Below are 27,952 nucleotides of genomic sequence, written 5' to 3'. Positions count from 1 at the left end.
TTCCTTGCTTGTGCTAGTCTACATTACATTTTATGTCCTGCTTACTTCTGCCATCGTTAGTCATTCTACTACACAAGTAACAATATTCTTCTACTTCCTTTAAGACTTCATTTCCTAATCTAATATTTCCTGCATCACCTGATTTTGTTCGACTGCACTCCATTACTTTTATTTTGGACTTACTTATTTTCGTCTTGCACTCCTTCCCCAAGACCCTGTCCATACCAATCAGCGTTTTCTCGATATCTTCTGCAGACTCAGATAAAATATCACCGGCAAATTTCAGAATTTTGGTTTCCTGAAATCACGCCCTACAGGGGCACTTGGAAAATACTTGTGTTTAATTTTAAGTACATCGTTGGAAAGTACTGGAGAGATAAGAAAGTAGCTCATCCAGAACTGTTGAAGCTACTGGTTCTACTTCCAGCGATGTATATCGATTACTATAAAGTAACAATTACAATTTAATTTCAGAAGTAAATTAGAAGTATAAATTACATTTTGTAAAAAGTAACGATTACAAGTAAAAATTACTAACAATGTAATCGTTGCAAGTGATTCGACCAGTTGTACTCGGTTGTCCGCCTCTGTGGTGTAGTGGTTAGCGTGATTAGCTGCCAGGCCCGGGTTCGATTCCCGGCTCTGCCACGAAATTTGAAAAAGTGGTACGAGGGCTGGAACGGGGTCCACTCAGCCTCGGGAGGTCAACTGAGTAGAGGTGGGTTCGATTCCCACCTCAGCCATCCTGGAAGTGGTTTTCCGTGGTTTCCCACTTCTCCTCCAGGCGAATGCCGGGATGGTACCTAAAATAAGGCCACGGCCGCTTCCTTCCCTCTTCCTTGCCTATCCCTTCCAATATTCCCATCCCTCCACAAGGCCCCTGTTCGGCATAGCAGGTGAGGCCGCCTGGGCGAGGTACTGGTCATTCTCCCCAGTTGTATCCCCGACCAAGAGTCTGAAGCTCCGGGACACTGCCCTTGAGGCGGTAGAGGTGGGATCCCTCGCTGTGTCCGAGGGAAAAGCCGACCCTGGAGGGTAAACAGGTGATGATGATGATGATGATGATGTACACGGTTACTTCTCAACTCTGCATTTTATAGATATTATGGCCACCCAGATCGCCTGACCTCACACCAACATTGTTTCTTATGAGATTACCTTAAAGAACGAGTTTGTCGTAATATGCCAAATTGTAGCTTTCACTGAAGTATCAGTCCCAAATTATTGATTATTTGAAGAAGAGTATTTCCCCAATATTGACACAGCTAACTGTCGGAAACATGCATTGATGGGCATGGAAGTCCCTACCGGCAGAATAAGGTAATTTTCTACATCTATCAAGAAACAGCAAGAGGCGGATGTGCCAATGTACCATCATTACATTTTAGTCACCACACATCCGTAAGGACGTCTGGAATTTGACGAACGGAAAACGTATCCCTGAATGGCCCAGTGCGTCCTCGCAGGGTACGCCAGTTCCATCGGTTGGAAAATGCTGCTCTACATAATAATAAATAGACTTATTATCTTCAGAGTGGATAATAAATGAGCTCTTCTATCTAACAACTAATATCTTCTTCGTAGTCACGAAATAATAGAATGTTTCTATGGATATATATTTTCCAAGATGTCATCAGCTCACAAATTGTGGGTGATCACGAGGATTCTGAATTCTAAATGTAAACTACATTTTTAGAAAGGTACGTACTACTCTATGGAATAAAATGACTCGCCACAATATTGTGAATAGCACAAATAAGAATCTGTAAAATGCCACCTATGTATAATAAAGGTGGCGATTTAGGATGCTGACTGAGTATTTTATGATATTTACTATGATGTTTTCTAATATAGGGTGATGAATACTCAACCCCTTCATTAGACTCCAGGTGTATTTGGTTACCCTGCCTCTGCAACCGAGTGACAAGCCCATTACAGACTACCTGTCTAGGGGGATGTTGTAGTGTTTACTGAGGTACGGGATGCACGGTTCATTGATGTTCTTCTGACTCCAACTAGACCGTCACTGAATTTTAGCACAGTTACAACTTTATCAAGTTGGTTGGGCCTCTTGAAGATTTTTTAAACCTATTGATAATGCGAATTCATGGTTCCTGAGAGGATGGCATCTGGCAATTGACACCAAAAGTAAGGGTAAAATTCATGAAGATGGCAGTTTGGAACATTTTGTAAGCAGATCTGCAATAAGACACAGTATCAATACTTGTTTGTATTTGCTTGTTTGTTAATTGCATTTTAATATTATGTAAATTGTAAGGTAGTGATGTTTGGTCGTGTTCAAACTGAAAGTACGCATGAATTCTTTCAGAAACATTCGCTGATTGAACCTACAGTATAATGCCCCGTAGAATCGAAAATGACTGAAGATGTTACCAGCGACATTGGGTTTAATTCACTCCTCTACTCGATTATATGTTACCTGAGGCCAGGGCCGAATTAAGGGGGGGGGGGGCTAAAGAGGCCCCGTGCCTAGGGGCAGACCTAAAATTGTATGAAAAGACCTGCTGCTCCACCTCCGTGCATGTATATGAATATTTACACTCGCAAAATATCGAACACGCACTCTTCCTTCTTATCAGCTGTCCACGTTAGTATTTTATCACTGCTAGAATCAATTATCCTTCTGAGACACGAATCCTAGCTATTTACACACTGTAATTATTGTAAAGGTTATTGTTGACGAAAATTTTAATCTGGCAGCTTGCGAGTACGGGCAGAGGGGGAAGTGGGGAAGAGGTCTAGAAAGTGAGAGGGAGGGGACAGGGGGAGCACGGTGGAATGCGCATGCTATACGATATCTTTGCATCAGGAAGAGAACTTCTAGTTCACCTCTGATTATTGAACCATTCGTAAGTTACAACGGTACTGTTCTTGTAAAGCGGATAGAAAATATCCTAGTGGTGCCAAAAAACTTAAGTTCTGTTTTGTATGTCGATTTGATACTGATGATGAGACAAATGTAAAATATGTTTTGGCATTATGAAATATTAACATGAAAAATAGAGAAAAATTGTAGTCTATTTCAACACTTCCCTATTCATCGATTTAAGTGGAAGTGAGTTCTATAACGATTTCAGTATGCTAGTCTTACGTGATGTTATGAGGAAGGGGCCCCACATTTTTAAATAGCCCAGGGCCCCCAAACACCTTAATGCGGCACTGCCTGAGGCTGAATTTACCGTTTTCCAGCCCCTCGAACGAATCTTGAATGCTTCGTAATCTCTGTCGTAGCAATGGTTTTGGTCACGATATCGCATAATTACAAGCTTCCTTTTTCTTTAATAGCATATCTTTATGCCAATTGTTATCATTTCCTTTTTATCCTCTCCAAAATGCTTTAAAGAGAACGAAGTTAATAGAATTTTTTATAACCCTTGATATTAACTTAAAAGGCGGCACATGTAAGTTTATCAGACTAGGGTCAGGTCAGTGCAAGCGTGACCTCCCATCTGTGGTCGTTTTGTTGCAGGAGGCAGTATGAATTTCTGGCCGGGTTTGAGCCTTTAAGATCAGTTTTAGAAACAGGACGAGTCATACAGTACATAAACAGCCTTTGATAATATAATTTACTAAAAGAAGAATTGTGTAGAAGTTCAAAACGTTTCTTCTATCTTATTAACTCGCCTAACTTATTGGAAAAACTTATTATTTATTTTCACTTCAACTTAAGTGATGTCTTGTGGTGAAAGCAACGGGAAACTGCCTCACTCCTCATTTCCCTAGTATGCCTCTTCAGTGACATCTAGGCTATCTATGACAGCTGTTGGCGTAGCTGTAGAGGATCAAATCAGCCTTCGGGCTGAATACCCAACAACAACAACAACAACAACAACAACAACAACAACGATGTCTAAAGGGCGGGGAAACTGTACCGAAATAGTATGCTTGCATGCGTACAAGTTCGGAAGTACCTCCTTCTTCTTTATCTGTTTACCCTCCAGGGTCGGGGATACAACTGGAGAGGATGACCAGTACCTCGCCCAGGCGGCCTCACCTGCTATGCTGAACAGGGGCGTTGTGGGGGAATGGAAAGATTGGAAGGGATAGACAAGGAAGAGGGGAGGAAATCCGGGAGATAGTAGTTTCGAACTCCACTGTGGGCAGCCCTGAAGATAGTTTTCCGTGGTTTCCCATTTTCACACCTGGCAAATGCTGGGGCTGTACCTTAATTAAGACCACGGCCGCTTCCTTGCCATTCCTGGGTCTTTCCTGTCCCATCGTCGCCATAAGACCTATCTGTGTCGGTGCGACGCAAAGCAACTAGCAAAAAAAAAAAAAAAAAAGAGAGAGAGAAGGAAGCGGCCGACCTCTACTCATTTCACCTCCCGAGGCTGAGTGAACCCCGTTCCAGCCCTCGTACCACTTTTCAAAATTCGTGGCAGAGCCGGGAATCGAGCCTGGGCCTCCGGGTGTGGCAGCTAATCACACTAACCACTACACCACAGAGGCGGACTCTGAAGTGCCTACCGCTGACATACCTGTGCTTGTACTTATACCAGTGGATGTACTAATGTAGGAATTTGTTGCTAAATATTTCAGTAGTAGAAATAATAAAATTACGCGTAGCCTACTGTATGCGTTAAAGAAAACATGTACAGTATGCACCAACATTGTTGAATCAAGATACATTCGCAATTTGCTTTACGTCGCACCGACACAAATAGGTCTTATGGCGACGATGGGATAGGAAAGGGCTTGGCGTGGGAAGAAAGTGGCCGTGGCCTTAATTAAGGTGTGAACGTGGGGAAACCACGGCATAACCATCTTCACAGTTACCGACAGTGGGCTTCGAACCCACTATCTCCCGAATACATGCTACGCTGATAGCTACGTGACTCAAACCACGCAGCCACTTGCTCGGTTCATGATAGGTGTTAAAAACACTGAACGTACTACACAAGCAAATACGGCTTCGAGTGCAAATTCCATTGTGCGTGAAGTTACGAAATCTGCGTTTAACAAAGTTTTGTGAAGAATGATACTCCGTACTAAAACACCACGTAACATTTTAAAAAATATCGAAGTGTTTCTTGAGAAATACACATATACTATAATAAGCTACCTAGTGAAACACTTTGATTGGATGTCGTGTTACCTCAGGAGAGGCCTGGTGCAGGTCTTTCTAGTTGACGACCTGTGCGTCTGCGTGTGTGATAATGATGATGACAGTGAGGTGAGGGGGGCGGGTGAACTCCGCTGTTGACACATAGCCTACTCCTGTTAAATAACAACTGTTTATTTGTCTTCTTTCTTTCTGAATCTGTTTACCCTCCAGGGTTGGTTTTTCCCTCGGACTCAGCGAGGGATCCCACCTCTACCGCCTCAAGGGCAGTGATCTGGAGTGTTAGACATGGGGTCGGGGATACAACTGGGGAGGTTGACCAGTACCTCGCCCAGGCGGCCTCACCTGCTATGCTGAACAGGAGCCTTGCTGGGGGATGGGAAGATTGGAAGGGATAGACAAGGAAGAGGCAAGGAAGCAGCCGTGGCCGTGGACACTGCCCTTGAGGAGGCAGAAGTGGGATTCCTCGCTGAGTCCGAGGGCAAACAGCTAAAGAAGAAGAAGGAGGAGAAGAAATAGTAGTAATAGTAGTATGTGTTGTGATTCGTCTTACATTTTCCGATGTTTACTCTTTCATTTATTCATTCTTCTTCTTCTTCGGTAAGTGAATACATCCCACCACATAGGTTAAGCGTTAGGAAGGGCTTCCGGTCGTAAAACTGTGCCAAATCCACACGGAGTGCTGGCCCCGATAAAAAAGGTCTGGAAGATAAAGGATCGGTGGTGGTGATTATTGTTTTAAGAGGAAGTACAATTAGGCAACCATCCTCTATATAACACTAATCAGAGGGAAAAATGGAAGGGATCCGACACTTCGAAAAATGAAGATATCGGTCAAAGAAAGACAAGGGCCACAAAGGCGTGAACATGAAAGACTCCCTAGCCCTCGCAAACCTAATAGCGTCGGGGTCGGAAAAGAACAAGAGTTGACCAAGAGAGGTCGGATAGGATAGATGAAAGTGAGGCGCCTGGCACAAGTAAGTGGAAGCAATGCCAGGACTCAGCTAAGGGGCCCGTGGTCGCCAACCCACGCTCCAAAGTTCAGAGCCCCTGGGGCCCCTTTTGTCGCCTCTTACGACAGGCAGGGGATACGGTGGGTGTTATTCTACAGCCCCCACCCACAGGGGGTGATAAAGGATCGGTTCGAATTGTCATTTTAATTCTTCTGATTCTCTTGATCATCGCCGGCATTTTGTAGATCCTTTTAAATAAACATGTGTATATTTAAATAGTGGTGGTGGTGGTGGTGGTGGTGGTGGTGGTGGTGGTGCTCATATTCTTAAGTGTATTAAAAAGAAAAACAAAAAATGCTAGTTGCTTTATGTCGCACCGACACAGATAGGTCTTACGGCGACGATGGGATAGGAAATGTCTAGGAGTGGGAAGGAAACGGCCGTGGCCTTAATTAAATTACAGCCCCCATTAATCTGGTGTGAAAATGGGAAACCACGAAAAACCACCTTTAGGGCTGCCGACAGTGGGGTTCGCACCGACTATCTCCCGGATGTAAGCTCACAGCTGCGCGCCCCTAACCGCACGGCCAACTCGCCCGGTGAAAAAAAAATGGAAGGGTCGGACACTTCGAAAAGTAAAGATATCCGCCAAAGAAAGACAAGGGTAATGAAAGTCGTGAAAATGAAAGACCCGTTCGGAAACCTAATACAGTCGGGGTCGGAAAATAACAAGGGTCGACCAAGGGAGTTTCGATAAGATGAAAGCGAGGAGCTTGGCACAAGTAAGTGGAAACAATGACAGACTCAATTAGGGGAACCCTCATGGGAGGGTCTGCCTTACAAGGGCTGCACCCGGCTAGAAATAGCCATACGAAATTGTTATTTATGCCTACAGGGACATGCGTATTTAAGTCTAAGCATCTCAGTGATCATACTCCAAAGCTAAGAGACCCTGGGGCCCCTTTTAGTTGCCTTTTACAACAGGCAGGTGATACCGTGGGTGTTATTCTACCGTCCCCGCCCACAGCGAGTCCGGCTCCTTGGCTGAATTGTCAGCGCAGTGCTTTTCGGTTCAGAGGCCCCCGGGTTCGATTCCCGACCGTGTCGGAGATTTTAACCTTAAATAGTTAATTCCCTTGGCTCGGGGACTGGGTGTTTGTGTTGTCGCAACATTCCTGCAACTTACACACCGCACATAACACTATCCTCCACCACAATAACACACAGTTACCTACACATGGCAGATGCTGCCCACCCTCATGGGAGGGTCTGCCTTACAAGGGCTGCACCCGGCTAGAAATAGCCATGCGAAATTGTTATTTATGCCTACAGGGACATGCGTATTTAAGTCTAAGCATCTCAGTGATCGTACAATCCCACTCGTGTTTCCCATATTGCAATGAAATGAAATGCCGTATGGCTTTTAGTGCCGGGAGTGTCCGAGGACATGTTTGGTCTTTTGATTTGACGCCCGTAGTCGATCTGCGCGTCATGATGATGATGATGAAGACGACACATATATCCAGCCCTTGGGCCAGCGAAATTAACCAATGATGGTTAAAATTCCCGACCCTGTCGGGAATCGAACCCGGGACCCCTGTGACCAAAGGCCAGAATGCTAACCATTTAGCCATGGAGCCGATCACATTGAAATGTTTAGCACACTGACACTAATGTCAGAATCGACTAACTTGGTTTCAAGGTCATCACCATTTTCGGTTTGTGGAACATAATGTGAATGCATTCCTTGCGGTTTGCGTGTCACCGCCGCCTATTCTAGAACCACAGAGGAGGAAGAGAAACATCTCATTTTCCCGTTATAACGAAACACGCACGGCTCATGTGAAGTACGTTTTAAGACGACAAGCGGTGTATTTATATCCAAACTATTGTATGTACTAACATTACGAAGAATTTTTCTACCGAGCGAGTTGGCCGTGCGGTTCTGGGCGCGCAGCGGTAAGCTTGTATTCGGGAACCTCACTGTCGACAGGACTGAAGATTATTTCCGTATTTTTCCATTTTCACACCAAGCAAATGCTTGAGCTGTACCTTAATTAAGTGCACGGTCTCCTCCTTCTCACTCCTAGCCCTTTCATATCACATCGTCACTATAAGACTTGTCTGTGTCGATGTGACGTAAAGCAACGTGTAAAAAAAGATAATGTTTCTTTTCCACCAAAAGAGCTGGCCGTGCAGTTAGGGACGCGCAGCTGTTAGGTTGCATTCGGGAGATGGTGGGTTCGAATCCTACCGTCGGCAGCCCAGAAGATTGTTTTCCGTGGTTTCCCGTTTAAACACCAGGCTGTACCTTCATTAAGGCCACGCTCGCTTCCTTCCCAATCCTAGCCCTTTCCTATCATTGCGTAGCCAAAAACCTTCAACGTTAAACAACTAGAGAAAAGCGAAAAAACCAACAACGTCTCGTTTGAAAAGGCAATTCATCTTATATTTAGGTCAATGTATTGGCCGTACTGAACACATCTGGACCGGGCGAGTTGGTCGTGCGGTTAGGGACGCGCGGGTGTGAGCTTGCATCCGGGAGATAGTGGGTTCGAATCCCACTGTCGGCAGCCCTGAAGATGGTTTTCTGTAGTTTCCAATTTTGACACCAGGCAAATGCTAGGGCTGTACCTTAATTAAGGCCATGGCCACTTCCTTCCAACTCCTAGGCCTTTCCTATCCCATAGTCGCTATAAGAATTATCTGTGTCGGTGCGATGTAAATCCACTAGCAAAAGAACACATCTGGGTCACCCAGTAGAGAAGAATAATGTTATTGGCTTTACGTCGCACTAACTACTCTTTTAACGGTTCTCAGAGACGCCGAGGTGCCAGAATTTAGTCTCGCAGGAGTTCTTTTACGTGCCAGTAAATCTACCGACACGAGGCTGACGTATTTGAGCACCTTCAAATACCACCGGACTGAGCCAGAATCGAACCTGCCAAGTTGGGGTCAGAAGGCCAGCGCCTCAACTGTCTGTGCCGCTCAGCCCGGTCCGGTAGGAAAGATGGTGGTGATTATTGTTTTAAGCGGAAGTAAATCATAATGGCGTGTAGCCTCCAAAGAGGCCGTATAAGTGGCCTGCGGGTCTATGAATATGAGGCCCAACCTATGATGAATTCTAATTATGAAAACGGCACACACACACACACCCAGCACCCGAGTCATAGGAATTAACCAATGAAGGTTAAAATCCCCGACCCGGCCGGGAATCAAACCTAAGAACTCTGGACCAATGGTCTGACGATTTTAGGCATGGAGTCGGACTTATGAGGAAGTACAACTGGGCAACAATCCTCTGTTAACACTACCTCCCTCCTCGATACCTAATACCATCAGCGTCGGAGAAATAACAGGAGTTGACCAAGGGAGGTCGGATAGGATAAATGAAAGTGAGGATCGTGGCACAAGTACGTGAAGCAATGCCAGGACTCAGTTAAGGGCCCCGTGGTTGCCAAACCACGCGCCCAAGTTAAGAGCCATAGGACCCCTTTTAGTCACCTCTTAGGACAAGTAGGGTTACCGTGGGTGTTATTTTACCACCCCCACCCCCAGGGGGTAGATAGGGAAGAAGGAGATCCGTTCAGTGAATGCTTCCCTCTGTGTCCTTTTTTCCTTCTTCTATTCAGATGAAGGCCATTGAGTGTATAAAGAACGTTCTAAGGTTTTTAGAAACTGTGAATATTATGATATCTAGTATAGAGCAGACCCGGGCCCTAGAGAAGGATTTATAGAATATTTTAATTGAAATAGGATACAGTAAGCAGCAGCAAATAACAGACTTCTTCGGAACTCAATAATCGTTTGTAGAGAGCCTGGAAATGATTATTTTCGTAATGTACCATGTACTGTATATCATTAACAGAACTGTGTCTACAGATTTATTTGAGGAAGTCTGTTCAAAAGGCTCTATTTCCACTCTTAGAAAACTGTGGAAAAACGCGAGTAAACGTATAATACAAGGCACGTGGTACATTCCCACGATCGGATATGTTACTACCTTTAAAGAATTACATCTTCCAGGTCTGGACGGCTCATGGCATTCGATGGTATTCAACTACTACAGTGCATGTGAACGAAATACTAAACAATTAGAAATAGCAACTTCTGAATAGTAGTGGTTAGCGTGATTAGCTGCCACCCCCGGAGGTCCGGGTTCGATTCCCGGCTCTGCCACGAAATTTGAAAAGTGGTACGAGGGCTGGAACGGGGTCCACTCAGCCTCGGGAGGTCAACTGAGTAGAGGTGGGTTCGATTCCCACCTCAGCCATCCTGGAAGTGGTTTTCCGTGGCTTCCCACTTCTCCTCCAGGCAAATGCCGGGATGGTACCTAACTTAAGGCCACGGCCGCTTCCTTCCCTCTTCCTTGCCTGTCCCATCCAATCTTCCCATCCCTCCACAAGGCCCCTGTTCAGCATAGCAGGTAAGGCAGCCTGGGCGAGGTACTGGTCATTCTCCCCAGTTGTATCCCCGACCCAAAGTCTGAATCTCCAGGACACTACCCTTGAGGCGGTAGAGGTGGGATCCCTCGCTAAGTCCGAGGGAAAAGCCGACCCTGGAGGGTAAACAGATTACGAACGAACGAACTTCTGAATAGTCACTCCTTATTTCTTATATCTGTAGTATTTTTAGGATAGTCAATTTTTCGTGTCGCCTTGTTGACTTAATTCTGCCTGGAAGAGGATTTTCGGTTATAGTGAACTTCGACTACAGCTAACCAAATATTTGAGCCCGTAGAGGTTCATTATAGTGGGAGTTAACTGTAGTTCGTGGGACCTAAATTAATAATAGGAAACAAGTATTTATGTATACATGCCGAAAAGAAAGCATCTTTGGATTTTCTCGTGGCTGTTTTTTTTTTTTTTTTTTTTTTTTTTTTTTTTTTTTTTTTTTTTTTTTTTTTAAAGCCGCGACACCTCCGTATAAACAGGCAATCCGAGAAGCTGGGTTGTGACTTTCCATTTTGATCATCTTACTCGCAATGACTGGAAATCAAACCTCACCCACCTGGGTGAACAGGCGGCAATATCACCGAGCAAATACATAGGACCTATACGCTGTAAGGATATTAACGTCAAGTAGGCTGTGATATACCAGGTGGCCCTCTAACCTCGTCCTTTCTACTTACAAGTGTCCCGCATACACTGGTGATGAATGGGATGTCAGATCCCTGGTTTACAAAGGAGCGCTACAACGTGCTGTATTTCTACTTCACGCGTTCTGTAACAGGGTGCATTTTTTAACACGTCAAAGATACAGAAAATGTTTAATAACTCAGTCATTTATACACGTACACACATTCCACTCTATGAAAGAGTTGCTTGTATGAACATTGAACGATCCATTCAGTAGCGGCGATTAGGGGGGCGAGGGGGGAGGGCAGTCGCCCCCTACTTTCTGGAGAGAGGCGATGACCTTAGATGTTAGGCCCCTTTAAACAATCATCATCAACTTCTTGGAGAAATTATATTTTTATTACATTTTAGCCGGCTGAAACTAAGAGTTATTAACTAAAGCCATTAGTACAAGCACTGTTGTCTTATCAGCTAATTCTTTTCTTTATTTTCTTTAATCATTACCAAAATTATTAGCGAAAATACGCACAAAATGTCCTTCGTCCCGGCTAACCGATTGGTGTAGCGCCACAGTAAATAGTGGAGACTTTGCCTGTGCTATAAGGAAGGCTACCAGGGCTTTTTTTTTTTTTTTTTTTCTAATGTAATAGACACTGAGGTACGATTCACCACCTTGCCGCGTGCATTCGTCATTCTGGCGGTCTCTTTAGTGTCTGTCACGTTGTTAGTGTATAGTCAAATACTAAATGGTTTTAATTGTATAATCATGCCGTATTTCTTTTTAATTTAATAAATGTGTAATATTATTCCTTTGGCGAAAGTTTTATTGTATAGTATTGAATCAAAATCTCAAAAAACTATTATTACCGCATTTAAGTTGGTAAACTGTCAATCTTTACCTCTCTGTCGAAATTCGCTGACAGAGTAAACTTACCATTTTGTGGCCTTTTTTCAAGTTTTGATGAATATACATCCCTCCCCCCCATCCTCCGCTATATCCCGCAAACCCGGATACTGTTTGTTGTCTGTAAATCCTTTGCCCCCGAAATTTTTATTCTCAATCGCCGCTACTGGATCCATTAGCTTTTAATTGCAAATAAGTTCGGTGAAATACATGTATAAAAGATAGGCGGCTATTTGGGAACTCCTGCGCACACCGTCTGCGAGCTTCGGCTGCATTCCAGTGAGCTTGTGCATAGATTAAAATAACGACTGTGTATTCGTCTTTGCTGAACACATCAGTCTTTGCCGATATGTTGACAGCAACTGTAGTGCTATTGAACCAAAAAGCAGCCTACTACTGAGCATTCTAAAACGAGGCTTACTAACGCAAGGGGGAGCATCAAACGGGTAGAGTTGAGGAATATGCAGCGAGCGGCCGTCCACTTGTTATCACTTCGTATTCTGACGTAACCCGCCTGCAAACAGTAACACCCCTGTGAAAATCAGTTATTAGACATCCATCACTAAACCTGCGGCTACTGAATTAGGCGGGTGAGGAAAACTGCGCTGTTGTCAGATATGGGAACAGTGAAGCGACAGACGGTCGAAAGTCGCTTTCCTCTGGGCACGGATTGGCAACGCTGACTGTGCAGTGCTATCTGGTCGAAGCCGATCCACTCCAGGTCCACGTATTCTTTAAAGTAGTGCTCTTTTCTATGTTACACAGTCCAATATATAGTATTAAAGTGTTTCAAGTTATACTGTAAACCATAAAAAATAAACATATTTTTAATATCCTGATACAGATGAATGCGTAATCCGAAAGTACTTACCGTGTCCTGTGTTGGAGCGCGCGACCCGAACGAACTCGGCTAGTGACATTTGTATGACCGTTTTCCGGCCATTTTTTAGGGAAACCAAAAGACTCATGGAAACATGTTTCAGATAAAAAATGTAAGTTAAACGATTCTTTTTACATTTTTCCCGAATTTTATTGGCTGAAGAAACAAAAACGTGGCTGCTTACCGAAAATGTCAGATTGTTCAGATTGTTATTCTTAATAATTATTTTAATTGGTTTATGTAGAAAATAGTTATACCGCTGAAATCAGCAGTCTTTCCTGAAGCTGCTTATACAGTAGTATAATTTGTTTTGCAACGTTGTAGGAGGTAACATCAGGAGCTTGGGAGAGAACGAACTGCCTCGGAGCTCCAAAATGATGTGTTCAATTAGACATTTCTTCGCCAGTTGCTACATAACCTTCGCAACAGCGCAATTTCTCTGATCCGCCTAATTTGGTGGCCATGACTGTAGTACATGCGGAACACTTATAAGTAGAAAGTACGGCGCTGGTAGATCACCTTGTGGGAAAAATTCTTTCTACCTGAAATGAACTTCCCATTTATTAAAAATCACTTTGATTTATTCAGTTTTCACATTCACATGAAAGAGCAGACATACTTCTTTTTGTTGCTAACATAACATCAAGGAATACACACTCATGTTACTTGAACTCCATAACAGTACTTCCAAGGAGAAAACAAAACAGAATGTTTATGACATATTGTTCTACACACACCTGGTATATATCTCTGCGTTATTTCTAGTGGCTTGCAGACTTTTCTTTTTCCGCATTTCATGACTTTCAACCATTTCTGAGTATCACTTTTCGGTATGCATGTCCTTGTTTCAGACTCACCTGAACCAGTGTGACTTGGTCCTGGAGAAATGTGCGAATGGCTGTGGAGCGACCATACAGAGGCGATACAGGGCCCTGCATCAAAAGGTAGCTATACAAGACAATGTCACTCATGAAACATGCTTAGAATTAGTAATTCTGTTACTTTTATCAAGTTTGTTGAATGAGACGAGCGGCTGTTGGCCTATTCCTGTAACATATACATTTATGTAGTTATAAGCAAGGATGTAGAAGACCTATCTGTGTCGGTGCGACGTAAAAGCCGATTGTAAATAAAAAATAAAAAAGAGGATTCGTCACGTTGATCACACGTCATCTCGTAATCTTCAGGCCTTCGGAATGAGCAACGGGCCCTCGGTAGGTCAAGACTCGTCAGGGATGTAGCGCCATGGGGTTTCGGGACATACTGCCAGTTGCGACTCACGGTTTTGAAACCACCACAGTCTCAAAACAGTGCTGAGAAATTATGTATCAAGCAAAGAGCTATGGAAAGGGCAATGTTAGGTTTCAGCCAGGCGCGGCTTCATAATACGATCTGCAGAGCTCCAGAACCACCAGAATGAAAGATATAATATACAGCGACGAGTGATCCCATCCATTCAGTTACTGGTGATCTGGTAACCTTGCTTGGATCTGTGAATGACAACACTTTAGGACGAACGCATGAGAGCACACTTAGTCGCCTATCCGAGAAAGCTTTAGTTATAGAGTCTTACATAAGGTTCTGTATGACCTGCACATCTTGCAGTACGACTGCCCTATTCGTGTGTATTGGAGGAGCTGTGTCGCTAAGATGTCCCAATTATTGGCTCCCCAAGCGCGGCTGTAAATCACATTCTCTCCTCTCTTGGACTATCATTCTCTTTGGAACGACCTTGTCCTTGTGAAAAGCAAGAACAACCTATATATTGTTGGTCCGTGGATGTCTTTGCAGTCAACTTCTGGTACTTCCAGATCTTTCGAGCAGCTTCGAGTGGTTTCTCCGTCTACACCCCTAGAAGGTTCGAGTCTACTCTCTACCAACGTCACTTGCACCTGCTTCCGTCGCGACGTTTCGATGGCTGCTGCACCTTCACCACCTGGCTCGCCCAACATGGATGCTGAGCAAATCAAGCAAGCTCGATCAATTTCTCCGGAACCTGAGAGTGAACGTAAAAAACTCTGTGGAGAAGTGGCTGGCTCTGTTTCGACTGGATCCACCTACACCTCACCAAGTTCTATTCTTACTCAGGTTTCCGGTATCCAATCCTTGAACTACCTGGATAACAGAAATATGGATGCACCTTTACATCCACCACCACACTCATCGCCTCCACCTGCGCCATTTGTGCCCAGCAACGTTCGCAGCTATGCACAGGCTGCGAAAAACCCGGCTCTGGCACCTTCAATCCGCCAGCGCTGTGTGGTTACTCCAACGCCGCTACCACCCACTCCATTCTATGTGACAAAACTTATGCACGTCGATCCAGACAAGGCGAATCCTCGTGATTTGAACCAGATTCTCTGCAGATTTACACGGAACTACTCCGAATATCAACTGGAGATTCAACGCACCAGAGAAGGATATTTCAACCTCAAGACTGTTCAACACTACTACACTTATTTAACTACTACCGTTGGCCTGGAGCACTTTGGCAAGCATGCCAGGGCGGTTAACATCTCCCAGCAAACGCCCGCACGGAAACCCTTTTCCCCCATCTCGCCCGGCGCCCATCCATTCAGTGGTGGCTTACCGGGTTGACAGGAGCTGTACAGACGACGAAGTGGCTGCCCAAATACAGCTGGAGGGCCACCAGATCTTCAAGGTGGTCCGTATCCGCAATGCTGAAGGTCCTACTTCACTCATCAGGATTCTCTCCCGTGACGTGGCCACCCTGGACGCCCTTCTGCGTGATGGCGCGATCATCTATGGGACTCGTCACCATGTGGAGCCATCTCGCTCGGCACCCCCACAGAAGATCCGATGTGAGCGGTGTCAGCGATACGACCATCCTCCTGGAGCACCGTGTCAACAGGCCCAGGTATGCGCCATTTGTAGCCAGGCGCACTTCTCCAATAGTTGCCCTAATAAGTCTACCCCGAAATGTGTTAATTGTTCCCAGCCTCATCCTTCCTTTTCGTACAAATATAAATCTCGTCCTGCACCTGACCCTACTCAGCCTGAAACCGTTATTCCTGTGGTCTCCCAAGACGTCCCTATGCCCGCGCCATGCTCGGAAAACATTATTCGTTTTCTGACCATGGTGCTTCAAAAAATCCTCCCCTTTAACCGTCCCCACATCCTCCAATAGGTTCAGTTGGCTTCCCGGTTGGTTCTTAATATACATTTTGTCGTTGCATATTCGGGGAATAAAATGCACTTTGCATGTTTTCCCCTCAATGCCGTCCCCTTGATTAGTTAAACGTTGAGTTTGTACTACACTAACATCTGTTCTTTACCAGCCCACCGGGATCTTCTGAACCTCTCCTTAGATCTGTATGACCCGGATGTCTTTGTCCTAAACGAAACATTCTTAACGCCTTTACACCAGCCACGCTTTTCTAAGTATCGCTTTTATCGCGCAGACCGCATTGGCGAAGCTCGTGGAGGCGTGGCTATCGGTCTCAAGCGTCATATTACTAGTCTGATGCATTTTTACAACTTCACTACTATCCCTTTTGAATATCTTATTATTGAAACTTTTCTTCCTAATGGTTCTTCCCTTACCATAGCAACTCTCTATTTTCCACCTCGTACTCCTCCCCCTATTGATTTCATTAAATATCATGTTTCTAAATTTTCCACTTATATTTTGATTGCTGATATTAATATTTACTCATATAATGTTACCCAATCTCAGACTTTTACCCAGTTATTTTCGGACATCCGGGCCGTGCAGATTCCTTTCCCTTTCCCCACTCGTCCAATTTCCAATACTACACCTGATGCCTTATTCTTATCCCCTTCCCTTTCCACTCAGCTTACTGTTGATAAACTTTTACTGGTTGACTCTGATCTCCTCCCTCCTCTACTTACTCTTCCTTCTGTTACATACACGACCCGTATCCAACCCTCTCGTCCGCCACCTACTGGTAGATTTTCACAAATTGGACAAATTATCGCACCACGATCACTAATCTTCTTCCTGATTCCCCTCCCCCCACCCCCTTTCCTGCCCTCTTAGCCCTCATCGCTCAGGTAGAACATGCTCTCATATCATCCTACTAAGCCTCCCATACCTCCTAAAGCTCTATATCTCCTTCACCTTGCACATGACTATTACCAACCTTATGTTCGAACCCGTGACCCGATAACTCTCCTTGCACACCGACGAACACTCCGACATGCCCGTTCGTATATAAAGGCTATTAAGAAGAAACACTGGACTACCACTTGTATTAATCTTTCTGATATGCACGACTCACATACATTTTGGACAACTTTTCGTAGATTGACTAAAACTGGTACCTCTTCTCCTACTTACCCCATTATTACTGCTCCTACACCTCCTGCTACCCCCAAAGAAAAAAGCAGATGTTTTTGCGGATTATTTTTCTACTTTATTTTCACCATCCCATTTACCTCAATATCACCATCCGGACGAACCCACTATACTACAATACAATGATCCTACCCTTCTCCATCTTCAACCTTCATTCTCTCATTTCCGCGATATTGACTATTCACATGGTGGTGGTGGTGATTATTGTTTTAAGAGGAAGTACAACTTGGCAACCATCCTCTATATAACACTAATCAGGGGGAAAAAATGGAAGGGATCCGACATTTCGAAAAATGAATATATCGGCCATAGGAAGACAAGGGCCACGAAGGGCGTGAAAAAGAAAGACTCCCTAGCCCTCGCAAACCTAATAGCGCCGGGGTCGGAAAAGAACAAGAGTTGACCAAGAGAGGTCGAATAGGATAGATTTATTTATTTTTATTTATTTTATTTATTGACTTGTGGCGTGGCTCAGGCTATGAAGCCTGCTGTTATGACAAACCATGTCCGGCTCCATGGCTAAATGGTTAGCGTGCTGGCCTTTGGCCACAGGGGTCCCGGGTTCGATTCCCGGCAGGGTCGGGAATTTTAACCATAATTGGTTAATTCCGCTGGTCCGGGGGCTGGGTGTATGTGTCGTCTTCATCATCATTGCATCCTCATCACGACGCGCAGGTTACCTACCGGTGTCAAATCAAAAGACCTGCATCTGGCGAGCCGAACTTGTCCTTGGACACTCCCGGCACTAAAAGCCATACGCCATTTCATTTCCATTTCATGCCAAACCATCTCATATGTACTACATTGTACAAAATACAGAGTATTAGGATTTCTAGTTACATATAATTAATTATAAAACTAAACTTAAATAATAGTTATAAACAAAAGGAAAATTTCTGAGAGTCACTTTTTTTTTAAAAAAAACATTAAATACTAATTTCTTAAGTGTATGTACCATTTATAACATGTTTTTTTAAATACATTTCTACTATGTATGTCTCTAATTACAGCCGGAAAGGAATTCCAAGAGCGTATGGTTGCAGGTATGAATGAGTTGCCGTACCCGGTCGTGCGGTAAATTGGGAAGCTCAGAAGGGAAGAGGTTTCTGACCTTGTAGGTATACTGTTTGGAGATGACAAGTATTTAAGATCCATTCTCAGATAACTTGGTGTGTCTGTACGGAGAATGTTGTGAACAAGCGAAACAGAGTGAAGGTTTCTTCTCTCCGCCAAATATAACCACGACAGCTGTTCAAGACAAGGTGATATATGGCAATACCTGATGAAAGTGAGGAGCCTGGCACAAGTAAGTGGAAGCAATGCCAGGACTCAGCTAAGGGCCCCGTGGTCGCCAACCCACGCTCCAAAGTTCAGAGCCCCTGGGGCCTGACTATTCACATCCCTTAAATACTCCCATCACACCCCACGATATTCTCAATTATATCCGCCATAAACGTAATATCGCTCCAGGCTCCGATTGCATTACCTATGGACATATTCACGAAGCTCCTATAATACTCATTCATCATCTCTGTTCCATTTATAACACAATGCTCTATACTGGTTTGTTCCCTAACCACTGGGCTCAAGCCGTTATCCTCCTCTTTACAAAACCGAATAAACCTCTCTCCGATCTCCGCACTTATTGCCCTATCTCCCTTCTTTCCGTTCTTTCCAAGATTTTTGAAGGTATTTTATGTCAGAGAATATCTCGTTATCTGCACTCCCTTCATCTCCTTCCCCATTCTCAGGCTGGCTTTCGCGCCCATTTCTCCACTCATGATCACCTTTTCCAAATCACTTCCTCTCTGGGCACTTATATCTGCACCCATCGCCCCTCTGCCTTAATCTAGCTAGATGTTGATAAGGCCTTCGATACCGTTTGGCACGAAGGTCTTTTCTACAAACTTTCCCAACTACCTCTGCCTACTACTTTATTACGACTTTTATTTAACTATCTTAAATGTAGATTTGCACACATTTCTATCCATGGTACTTATTCTTATTCTTTTCTTATCACTTCCGGTGTGGCTCAAGGTTCCCCACTTCCCCCTCTTTTATATGTTCTCTATATCTACGATATCCCTCACCCTGACCCTCCTCTTAAACTATATCAATATGCTGATGACCTTGCTATCCTTGCTGTTGCGCCTACTTTTACTTCCCTCTCACGTAAACTTCAAAATTATTTCAACACCCTTGAAATTTGGCTTAATTCATGGCACCTTTCAGTTAATATTACTAAAACTCAATTCCTGACTTTCCGTAAAAAAATCCCGTCTTCGTCCTCTTAGTAATCGCCTCCACATAACTATGTATAATACTCCTCTTGTAGAGACTAAACTCCTCACATACCTCGGAATACTATTTCAAAATAATTTTTAATGGACACATCATTTAGCCTCGATCCATCGTAAGGCCTTATATCGCTTCAGAGCCCTTCGTTCTTTAACTGGATCCACCTGGGGATTGAAACCTCATCATATCCTTACCCTCTATAAATCTTTCATCCGCCCCTTATTCACTTATGCCTCCCTGGCCTGGATCACCGCCCATCCTACCGACTATGCTAGACTTTTAACTAGACCGACACGCTATACGAATTGCCTATCGTCTTCCCTTCGATACCCCTTCTGCTCACTTTCTACCTTATTATGACTTTCCACATATTCTTACCCATCTCCACTCCATACGTCTTAAATATCTCACCACAGGTCACCGACTTAATCATCCTATCATTAAAAAAGCCCTTACATTGTCTCCTCTTGCTGCTTCCCTCTTGCATAAAACTAGAACCCCGTCCACTGCTCATCTCTTTCCTCCCGTTCCACTTAAATATCCACTCACTCTCCACGCAGCGACCTAAATCCTAACAGGTTATCCTCTTTAAGCTCAGTTTGAGTTCATTGCTCCTGGCTACGGTCGCACATATCTCTGCCACCCTCCGACAATGGCGCCACAAGCGCCCTCTCAAAACAGTGCAGTGCAGTGAAGTGTTGTGTTATCTCGACCTCTCTTTAATTATTATAGTTGGTACTAATTCGTCATTCACGTATTTCTTTCTTCGTTTTGTTGATATTATCACCTAACGTTATTATGCAAGTGTATATCCGTTATGTTATTCGTATGCCTTGTGTTTACTGTTACTATTCGTATTTCGTATCATACTCTTTGGCACACATGACTTAGTGAATTACTTTCTTTAGTGTGCAATGTATTAGTAGCGATATCTGCATACGCCTGCCTGTGGTCTTTACATATCTATGCTGTGTACTTCTTGTTTCATTGTTGTACTTATGTGAGTATCTTTATTTTCTTTTCTCTTAGAAAGATATTATGTCTATACGTTTGTGCTACTATTTTTCTCTCAAGATGAACTTTGTTTCCTTTGTGTGCGTGTAGTAATTTTTTGCTTTTTGCTTTACGTCGCACCGACACAGATATGTCTTATGGCGACGATGGGATGGGAAAGGCCTAGGAAATGAAAGGAAGCGGCCGTGGCCTTAATTAAGGTACAGCACCGGCATTTGCCTGGTGTGAAAATGGGAAACCACGGAAAACCATCTTCAGGGCTGTCGACAGTGGGGCTCGAACCCACTATCTCCCGAATACTGGATACTGGCCGCACTTAAGCAACTGCAGCTATCGAGCTCGGTGTGTAGTAATTTATGGACATGCATTCTGCAGAAGAATCTTATTATTTACCCATTTGTATATATTGCCTGTATCTCTGTGTGTTAATTACTACCAATAAACGGGGTCTAGTGGAGGTCGCCTATCTGGGGTGGGGTGCGGGGTCCCTCTCTGGGCTGCCTCTTGTGGTTGCGTTTTCCCCTGCGCCAGACGTTCTTAAAGACTCTCCTTCCCTCTCCTGGCGTGTACGATACATGCCCTCCCCCTTCTTATTTCTTCACGTGTATCAAATCTAGTTCTACGGCTTAAGAGCTACCTCGTTTAGCTGAAGGCCCGCTTTCCCTATTTTAGGGAAAGAATTGAAATAACTTATTTTCGTATTCGTAAGCAAGAAACGCCAGCTCGGAACTTCACTCATCGTCCGCCACACACATCTCTGTTGAGGACTCTGCACTGCTCCCAAGCAACGCCTCTTTTTTCGGCCGGGTGACGCCGCAGCTTTAATTCGCACCCAGCCGAACTCAATCAAGCAAATTGGCCAGACACCAAACTGGAAGTCGGCTTCCCAACATGTACACTCTTCTGGTTCGTGGTGTTAACCTTTCTCTCATCCTCACGGAACTTCGCCCGGTGGGCGTCCATTCTGCTTCCAGACTCTACACCGGCCCGGTACTATCGCTTGATGTTCTTCTGTATCTACCTACTTCTTCTTCAGATGCCTACTTCGACGTTCTAGACAACGGGGCGTGTATGCACGGCCTCCTCCATCTCGTCGATGCTACTCCTCCGAACAATGGCTCAACTACTTCTCACCGCACCCGATACGCCTGTCACCGCCGAATCGCCTGCAGCAACCACGCCCCCTCCAACATTATCCCATACCTTCTCCTCTAGCTACACCACCACTGTTCACACCACTACACCTACCACCACCACTTCTACTCACACCTCAACCAACATTCCCTTAACCACTTCAGTTATGTCGCATCCCCTCCCCATCATGACGTCTAATCATCCCATCCCTCCCACCCCTGACCAACTACGTCCCTTGACTACATTACTTCAGCCACCTGCCGAGGGACTTGCCAATGACACGCCTGCAGCTACGGAACATCCACCATCGACATCGCCGCCGTCCGACAGCTCGACTACCTACAGCTGCGTCGTTCGCGGTGTGGACCATAACATATCACCTGCAGCCATCGTCCATGAACTTCGCCAAGCAGGATTACCCGTTCGCCGAGCGTTCCGGATTTTCAGTGCAGATGGACCCACGTATCTCATAAGACTCCGACTTCCTACACTCGAAGATGTTTAACAACTTATCAACCACGGGATACAGCTCGACGGCCGCCACCGCCGGGTTGAACAGTCACGTTCTCCTCCTCAACCTTCGACCAACCCTGCAACACCTCGTCGTCGTCCCCGGCCTGCCCCACCTCCCCACCCACCGAGTCCACATCTCCGACCTTACCCACCCCTACCCCAACCCAGTTACTTTTCACCACCACCATCTACCTTTGACATCCTTCGCCTTCTCCTCACTTCACTTGTCAACTTTTCCTCTTTTTCCCTTCATCTTATCTCTTACAACCTAGCTTAAACCTTCCATTATTTTCATCTCAGTTATAAAGCACTTGTATTTGTAATTCTGTCAATAAAGCACTATATATTACTACACCCCGCTTAGAAAATCTCCTCTCTTAATTAAATCGCCTTTTACCCGTCTCCCTCACTTTTTCACATCTTCCCAAACCCCGTCTTATCTCTTGGCCAGAAAGAGGGCGTTACCCTCTAGGTGGCCGGCCCCACCCCTTCAGGGTTAGGAATGAAAACATTAAAAAAAAGAAACTCATATATCACATCATCGCCTCCTCTAAGCAAGACTGCAGTTCTCTGAAGCACCTCCTTTAGTTTTTTCTCGGCCGGGTGGCTTGCCATCTTTAAAATCTGCTACCTCGCCGACTCCAATGAAGCACATCGGCTGACACCTAGTTGGAAGTCAGCCTCCCATCATGTCCAGCTGTGTGCCCCATGACGTTGATCCTGCTCTCTCCGACCGCGCTATTATCACACAACTCCAACGGAAAGGCATCCCAGCTGACAGCGTATCCAGGATACTGCAGGACTTCGTTCCTACACGTCGGGTCCTTGTTCACCTCTATCGGCCAGGCGCCCTTCAGCGAATCATCAACGACGGAGTCTACCTTAACGGTCAGCGACACCGTGTGGAACCCAGTCCTCCGTACTTTGACGCCGCAGCAGCCGAACCACAACAGTGGATATCACAACAACAGTTTTCGTCTCCTTTCTACCCTACCCCCATCACACCCCCAGCACCACCGCCACAACCGCCACCACCATCACGACTGCCGCGACATCTACCTTTTCTCAGGTTCCTATCACAACTGTAGTAACATGCCATCCTTCACCACTCATGATCTCCCCCCTCCCTCCCTTCCTCCTCCACCACCGAACAACCACCCCTGCAGTCCACGCCTGACGACACATCCGAGTCTACAGCCGCACAACCGCCTCCGCCATCTTCATCTGCCGACGAAACAGCAGCCGCAGCACCATCGATTACGCAGCCACCACCCACTCTCCACAACGTGTATAGTTGTGTCATCCGCGGTGTGGATCCTGCACTACCGAACCGAACCATTATCCATCAACTCCAAGCAGAAGGCGTCCCAGTTCGTCACGTCTTCCGAATCCAGAACTCCACCGGCCCAACGTACATAGTTCGCATCCACCTCCCGACTGCAGAAGATGTCCAACACCTTATCAACAACGTCATATAAACTGACTGACAGTGACAATGAAACACCAAGGAGGAGTGGTTCGAAAGGGATGAAAGTTGGGGAAAAAACAGAGACGGCACGGATGAATAATTGATGTTTATTTCAAACCGATATGCAGGTTACACAATGCGCACGGCATCGACTCAGTAGGATGTAGGACCACCGCGAGCGGCGATGCACGCAGAAACACGTCGAGGTACAGAGTCAATAAGAGTGCGGATGGTGTCCTGAGGGATGGTTCTCCATTCTCTGTCAACCATTTGCGACAGTTGGTCGTCCGTACGAGGCTGGGGCAGAGTTTGCAAACGGCGTCCAATGAGATCCCACACGTGTTCGATTGGTGAGAGATCCGGAGAGTACGCTGGCCACGGAAGCATCTGTACACCTCGTAGAGCCTGTTGGGAGATGCGAGCAGTGTGTGGGCGGGCATTATCCTGCTGAAACAGAGCATTGGGCAGCCCCTGAAGGTACGGGAGTGCCACCGGCCGCAGCACATGCTGCACGTAGCGGTGGGCATTTAACGTGCCTTGAATACGCACTAGAGGTGACGTGGAATCATACGCAATAGCGCCCCAAACCATGATGCCGCGTTGTCTAGCGGTAGGGCGCTCCACAGTTACTGCCGGATTTGACCTTTCTCCACGCCGACGCCACACTCGTCTGCGGTGACTATCAGTGACAGAACAGAAGCGTGACTCATCGGAGAACACGACGTTCCGCCATTCCCTCATCCAAGTCGCTCTAGCCCGGCACCATGCCAGGCGTGCACGTCTATGCTGTGGAGTCAATGGTAGTTTTCTGAGCGGACGCCGGGAGTGCAGGCCTCCTTCAACCAATCGACGGGAAATTGTTCTGGTCGATATTGGAACAGCCAGGGTGTCTTGCACATGCTGAAGAATGGCGGTTGACGTGGCGTGCGGGGCTGCCACCGCTTGGTGGCGGATGCGCCGATCCTCGCGTGCTGACGTCACTCGGGCTGCGCCTGGACCCCTCGCACGTGCCACATGTCCCTGCGCCAACCATCTTCGCCACAGGCGCTGCACCGTGGACACATCCCTATGGGTATCGGCTGCGATTTGACGAAGCGACCAACCTGCCCTTCTCAGCCCGATCACCATACCCCTCGTAAAGTCGTCTGTCTGCTGGAAATGCCTCCGTTGACGGCGGCCTGGCATTCTTAGCTATACACGTGTCCTGTGGCACACGACAATACGTTCTACAATGACTGTCGGCTGAGAAATCACGGTACGAAGTGGACCATTCGCCAACGCCGTGTCCCATTTATCGTTCGCTACGTGGGCAGCACAGCGGCGCATTTCACATCATGAGCATACCTCAGTGACGTCAGTCTACCCTGCAATTGGCATAAAGTTCTGACCACTCCTTCTTGGTGTTGCATTTGCTCTGTCAGTTAGTGTACATCTATCGCCACCGCCATAAAGTGGAGCCCTCAATCTCCCCACCACACCCTGTTCGCCATCCTACCAACCATCCTCATCGTCGCACCCGGCCTGCCACTTTTTTCAATCTGGTCAACCTGCCAGTCCACCACCTCCCTTAACTAGTTTCTTCTCCTCCCCACCTCTGACGTACGAAATCATACGTTTCCTAACATCTTCCCTCTACCATATCACTACCACCCTGCACCTCCTAACCCTCCATCTCCATCCTGGTACCCTTTTCTAAACTTCACTCCTAGAGCACTTCCTCTATCCTTCACATCAGCGCACACCTCCTCATTGATCACTTCAACTTACCCTCCTCTTTACACTACTGCTCCTTTATCAACCAGCCGAAACTCCTGGCCAGAGTGAAGGCGTTACCTTCAAGATGGCCCACCCCTCCCCTTCATGGAGGGGAATTAAAACATTAAAAATAAAGAAAGGCCTGTACACCTGGTGTTGTAAAGTCCCTGCTCCGAGTTGGCATCTTGCTATTATATCGCGTTGTGGCGAAGAAGCATTTCAAGGGTTTAAACTGGCATTCTTTCGTCGAAAGTAATGATAGCTGGTCATTCACTCTTCGTAATACAGCTGGAAAGATGAGCTAAAGATACGTCAATACCTGAGTATACCTGTAATGGTACAGATGGAGGTGAATTCTTCGAAGTTATGTAGTCATGAAAATGAAAATAGGAACGTTAGTATCAACACATGGTGATTTGCCATTCCATGAAGAAAGGCATCTCCAATATTTGAATACAGTTCTGGGAGTGTGTTGATACTAGATCAAAATTATTTTCGATAACGAGAAGAAATAATTATTTTTTAATACAAGTCAATTGTTTATATCGTCGAATCCACTCAAGATCAGGAAGTCTTACTAATGTAGATGCATGTTTACCTGCATTTTTCTGTTAATTGTTGGAAACTTCAAAGCTGATAGGACAGGGAGAGAGTGAGAGAGAGGGGGGGGGGCATGGGAAGAGAGGACGGATACACACGAGTTCGGCTGGCACCTCCCGTATGCAATAAGAATTTGGATTTGTCTATTATATTGACTGCAATGGACTGCGGGCCACAGTGCAGAACTACCAACATAATCCAGCATGAGCCTCCATTGGTATCAGCTTACCTTTAGGAGCACACTTGGCCGCCTGTCGGAGGGAGTTGTTGTTAAGAGTCACCCATAAGGTTCTATATGATCTGCACGCCTCGCAGCACGGCTATCGAGAGTAGACATCCCTAGACTGAAGAAGAACATGAATGAAGTGGATTTGTGTGAGAAACGAAGTTGTGAGAAGCATGGCAAGAGTTACGGACAGTATAAATCGGGTGGTAACGCTAACATGAAGGTGAGCAGGGCATGTGGCCAGAAGTTCAGAGGAGAAGTGGCATACTGGAGGAGTGTAGGATACCCCCACCCCAACTACGTTGGTACAATGGTATAGAGTAGCGCGAGTAAAATGAATGCAGACTGCCCAGGAAAGGTAAATGGGGAAACAATAGATATGATTCGATATGTAGATGACTTTGCAATAGTCGCAGAGAGTGAAAGAGATATTGAGTACATGCTGGAAAAGGTGGAAGAAATCATGGGAGACGAATATAATATGAAGATCAATAAACAGAAAACTAAACTGATGATCTGCGACAGAGTGAAGAATTTATTTATTTTGCCGTATGGTGATTACAAACTACATACAATTGCTACAAGACAAAATTACACTTTAAAATCTGAGTTTTCCAGCCACTTAATTCAGTTTGGAGAGAGACTGCAAGTCATCAGAAAATCCAGAGTGTTACCGTGTTTTAGTGGTAGGTAGAGGTGAAAGAAGGTGCGGGCGTGAACGGGTCTCAAACTACGGAATCAAAGTTAATGTAAAATTTAACAAGGTTATATTTTCTTTTTAAAATAAAGAAATAACAGACATGGCAGGTACAGAGTAGCAAGTCAAAAGGGTAATTACAATATTTACAGAATTTGGGCTTCGAGCCCTGACTTCACAATGCTTGGGCAATCAGCCCAACCTTACTTCAAAATGAGTATTAACAGAGGGGCAGAAAACCCCATTCATGCTCAGGAGCACTTGCTCCAAATTACACCGAAAAGCCTCCACGAGGCATCCAAGACTCAATTTTCGAAAAAGAGCCACATGCTCTCAACTTTAAGCCTCTCAAAGGCCACACCAAACTCCACCTTCAAGTTGTCCTCACTGGACATAGACACAGGGGTAAAATACCCAACCTACTGAGGTCTATTAAATGAAAAGGGGTAATTACATGACCTCCAAAATAACAATTTGAGAGGAGGCGATCTGCACTCCTAATACACTTTGTTTTTAAAACCTAATCTGGCTCTAGGCCACTAATGCAAGGGCTAATCCCATACTACAGAGGTGACTTTAGAAAAGAACAAATTTACATAATGTTAAGGAAGAATAGGTTGAGAAAATAAGTTCACCTCAAAACAATATGAGTGGGAGCTCGAGAGGGTTACGCACTCTCTATCCCGATACGTAGTTTAAAAGATAGAATAGATACAAGTTTCTTTACATTTTTAAGGAAGGTTACATAATGGAAAAACTTCGGACCCGCCCCGAGAGTTAAACTGCTGAGCTAGCAAGGAAAGAAGTTAATAATTGGCCATTACCTTGTTGTTGACCGCTGCCGAAGAAAGAGGCGCTTCCCGCCCCCTGCTATGTACTTTACACACTGAAAGATGGAACAGAAGTGGCCCGGAGACCCTAAAATCAGCAGTTTATATCCTCTCGCGGAAGGTTCGAGGCGTTAGGGGAATGAAAACACCCTCCCACAAACTCTTTATTGGGTAGGATAC

At 45.4% G+C, this 27,952-nt stretch overlaps 1 protein-coding gene across 1 annotated transcript in view; it reads left to right on the top strand.

The window, feature by feature from the left end:
• Positions 1-27,952, top strand: part of Traf-like (TNF-receptor-associated factor-like) — a 125,712-nt gene that overhangs the window by 60,191 nt on the left and 37,569 nt on the right. The window contains 1 exon segment of the mRNA XM_067144646.2: positions 13,750-13,842. Coding sequence (XP_067000747.2) covers positions 13,750-13,842 — 93 coding nt within the window.

This window comes from Anabrus simplex, chromosome 3 (genome assembly GCF_040414725.1).
Source record: "Anabrus simplex isolate iqAnaSimp1 chromosome 3, ASM4041472v1, whole genome shotgun sequence".
NCBI classification, from domain to species: domain Eukaryota; kingdom Metazoa; phylum Arthropoda; class Insecta; order Orthoptera; family Tettigoniidae; genus Anabrus; species Anabrus simplex.
The sequence above is the reverse complement of the archived record's forward strand: the minus strand, read 5'-3'. Positions and strand labels throughout refer to the sequence as shown.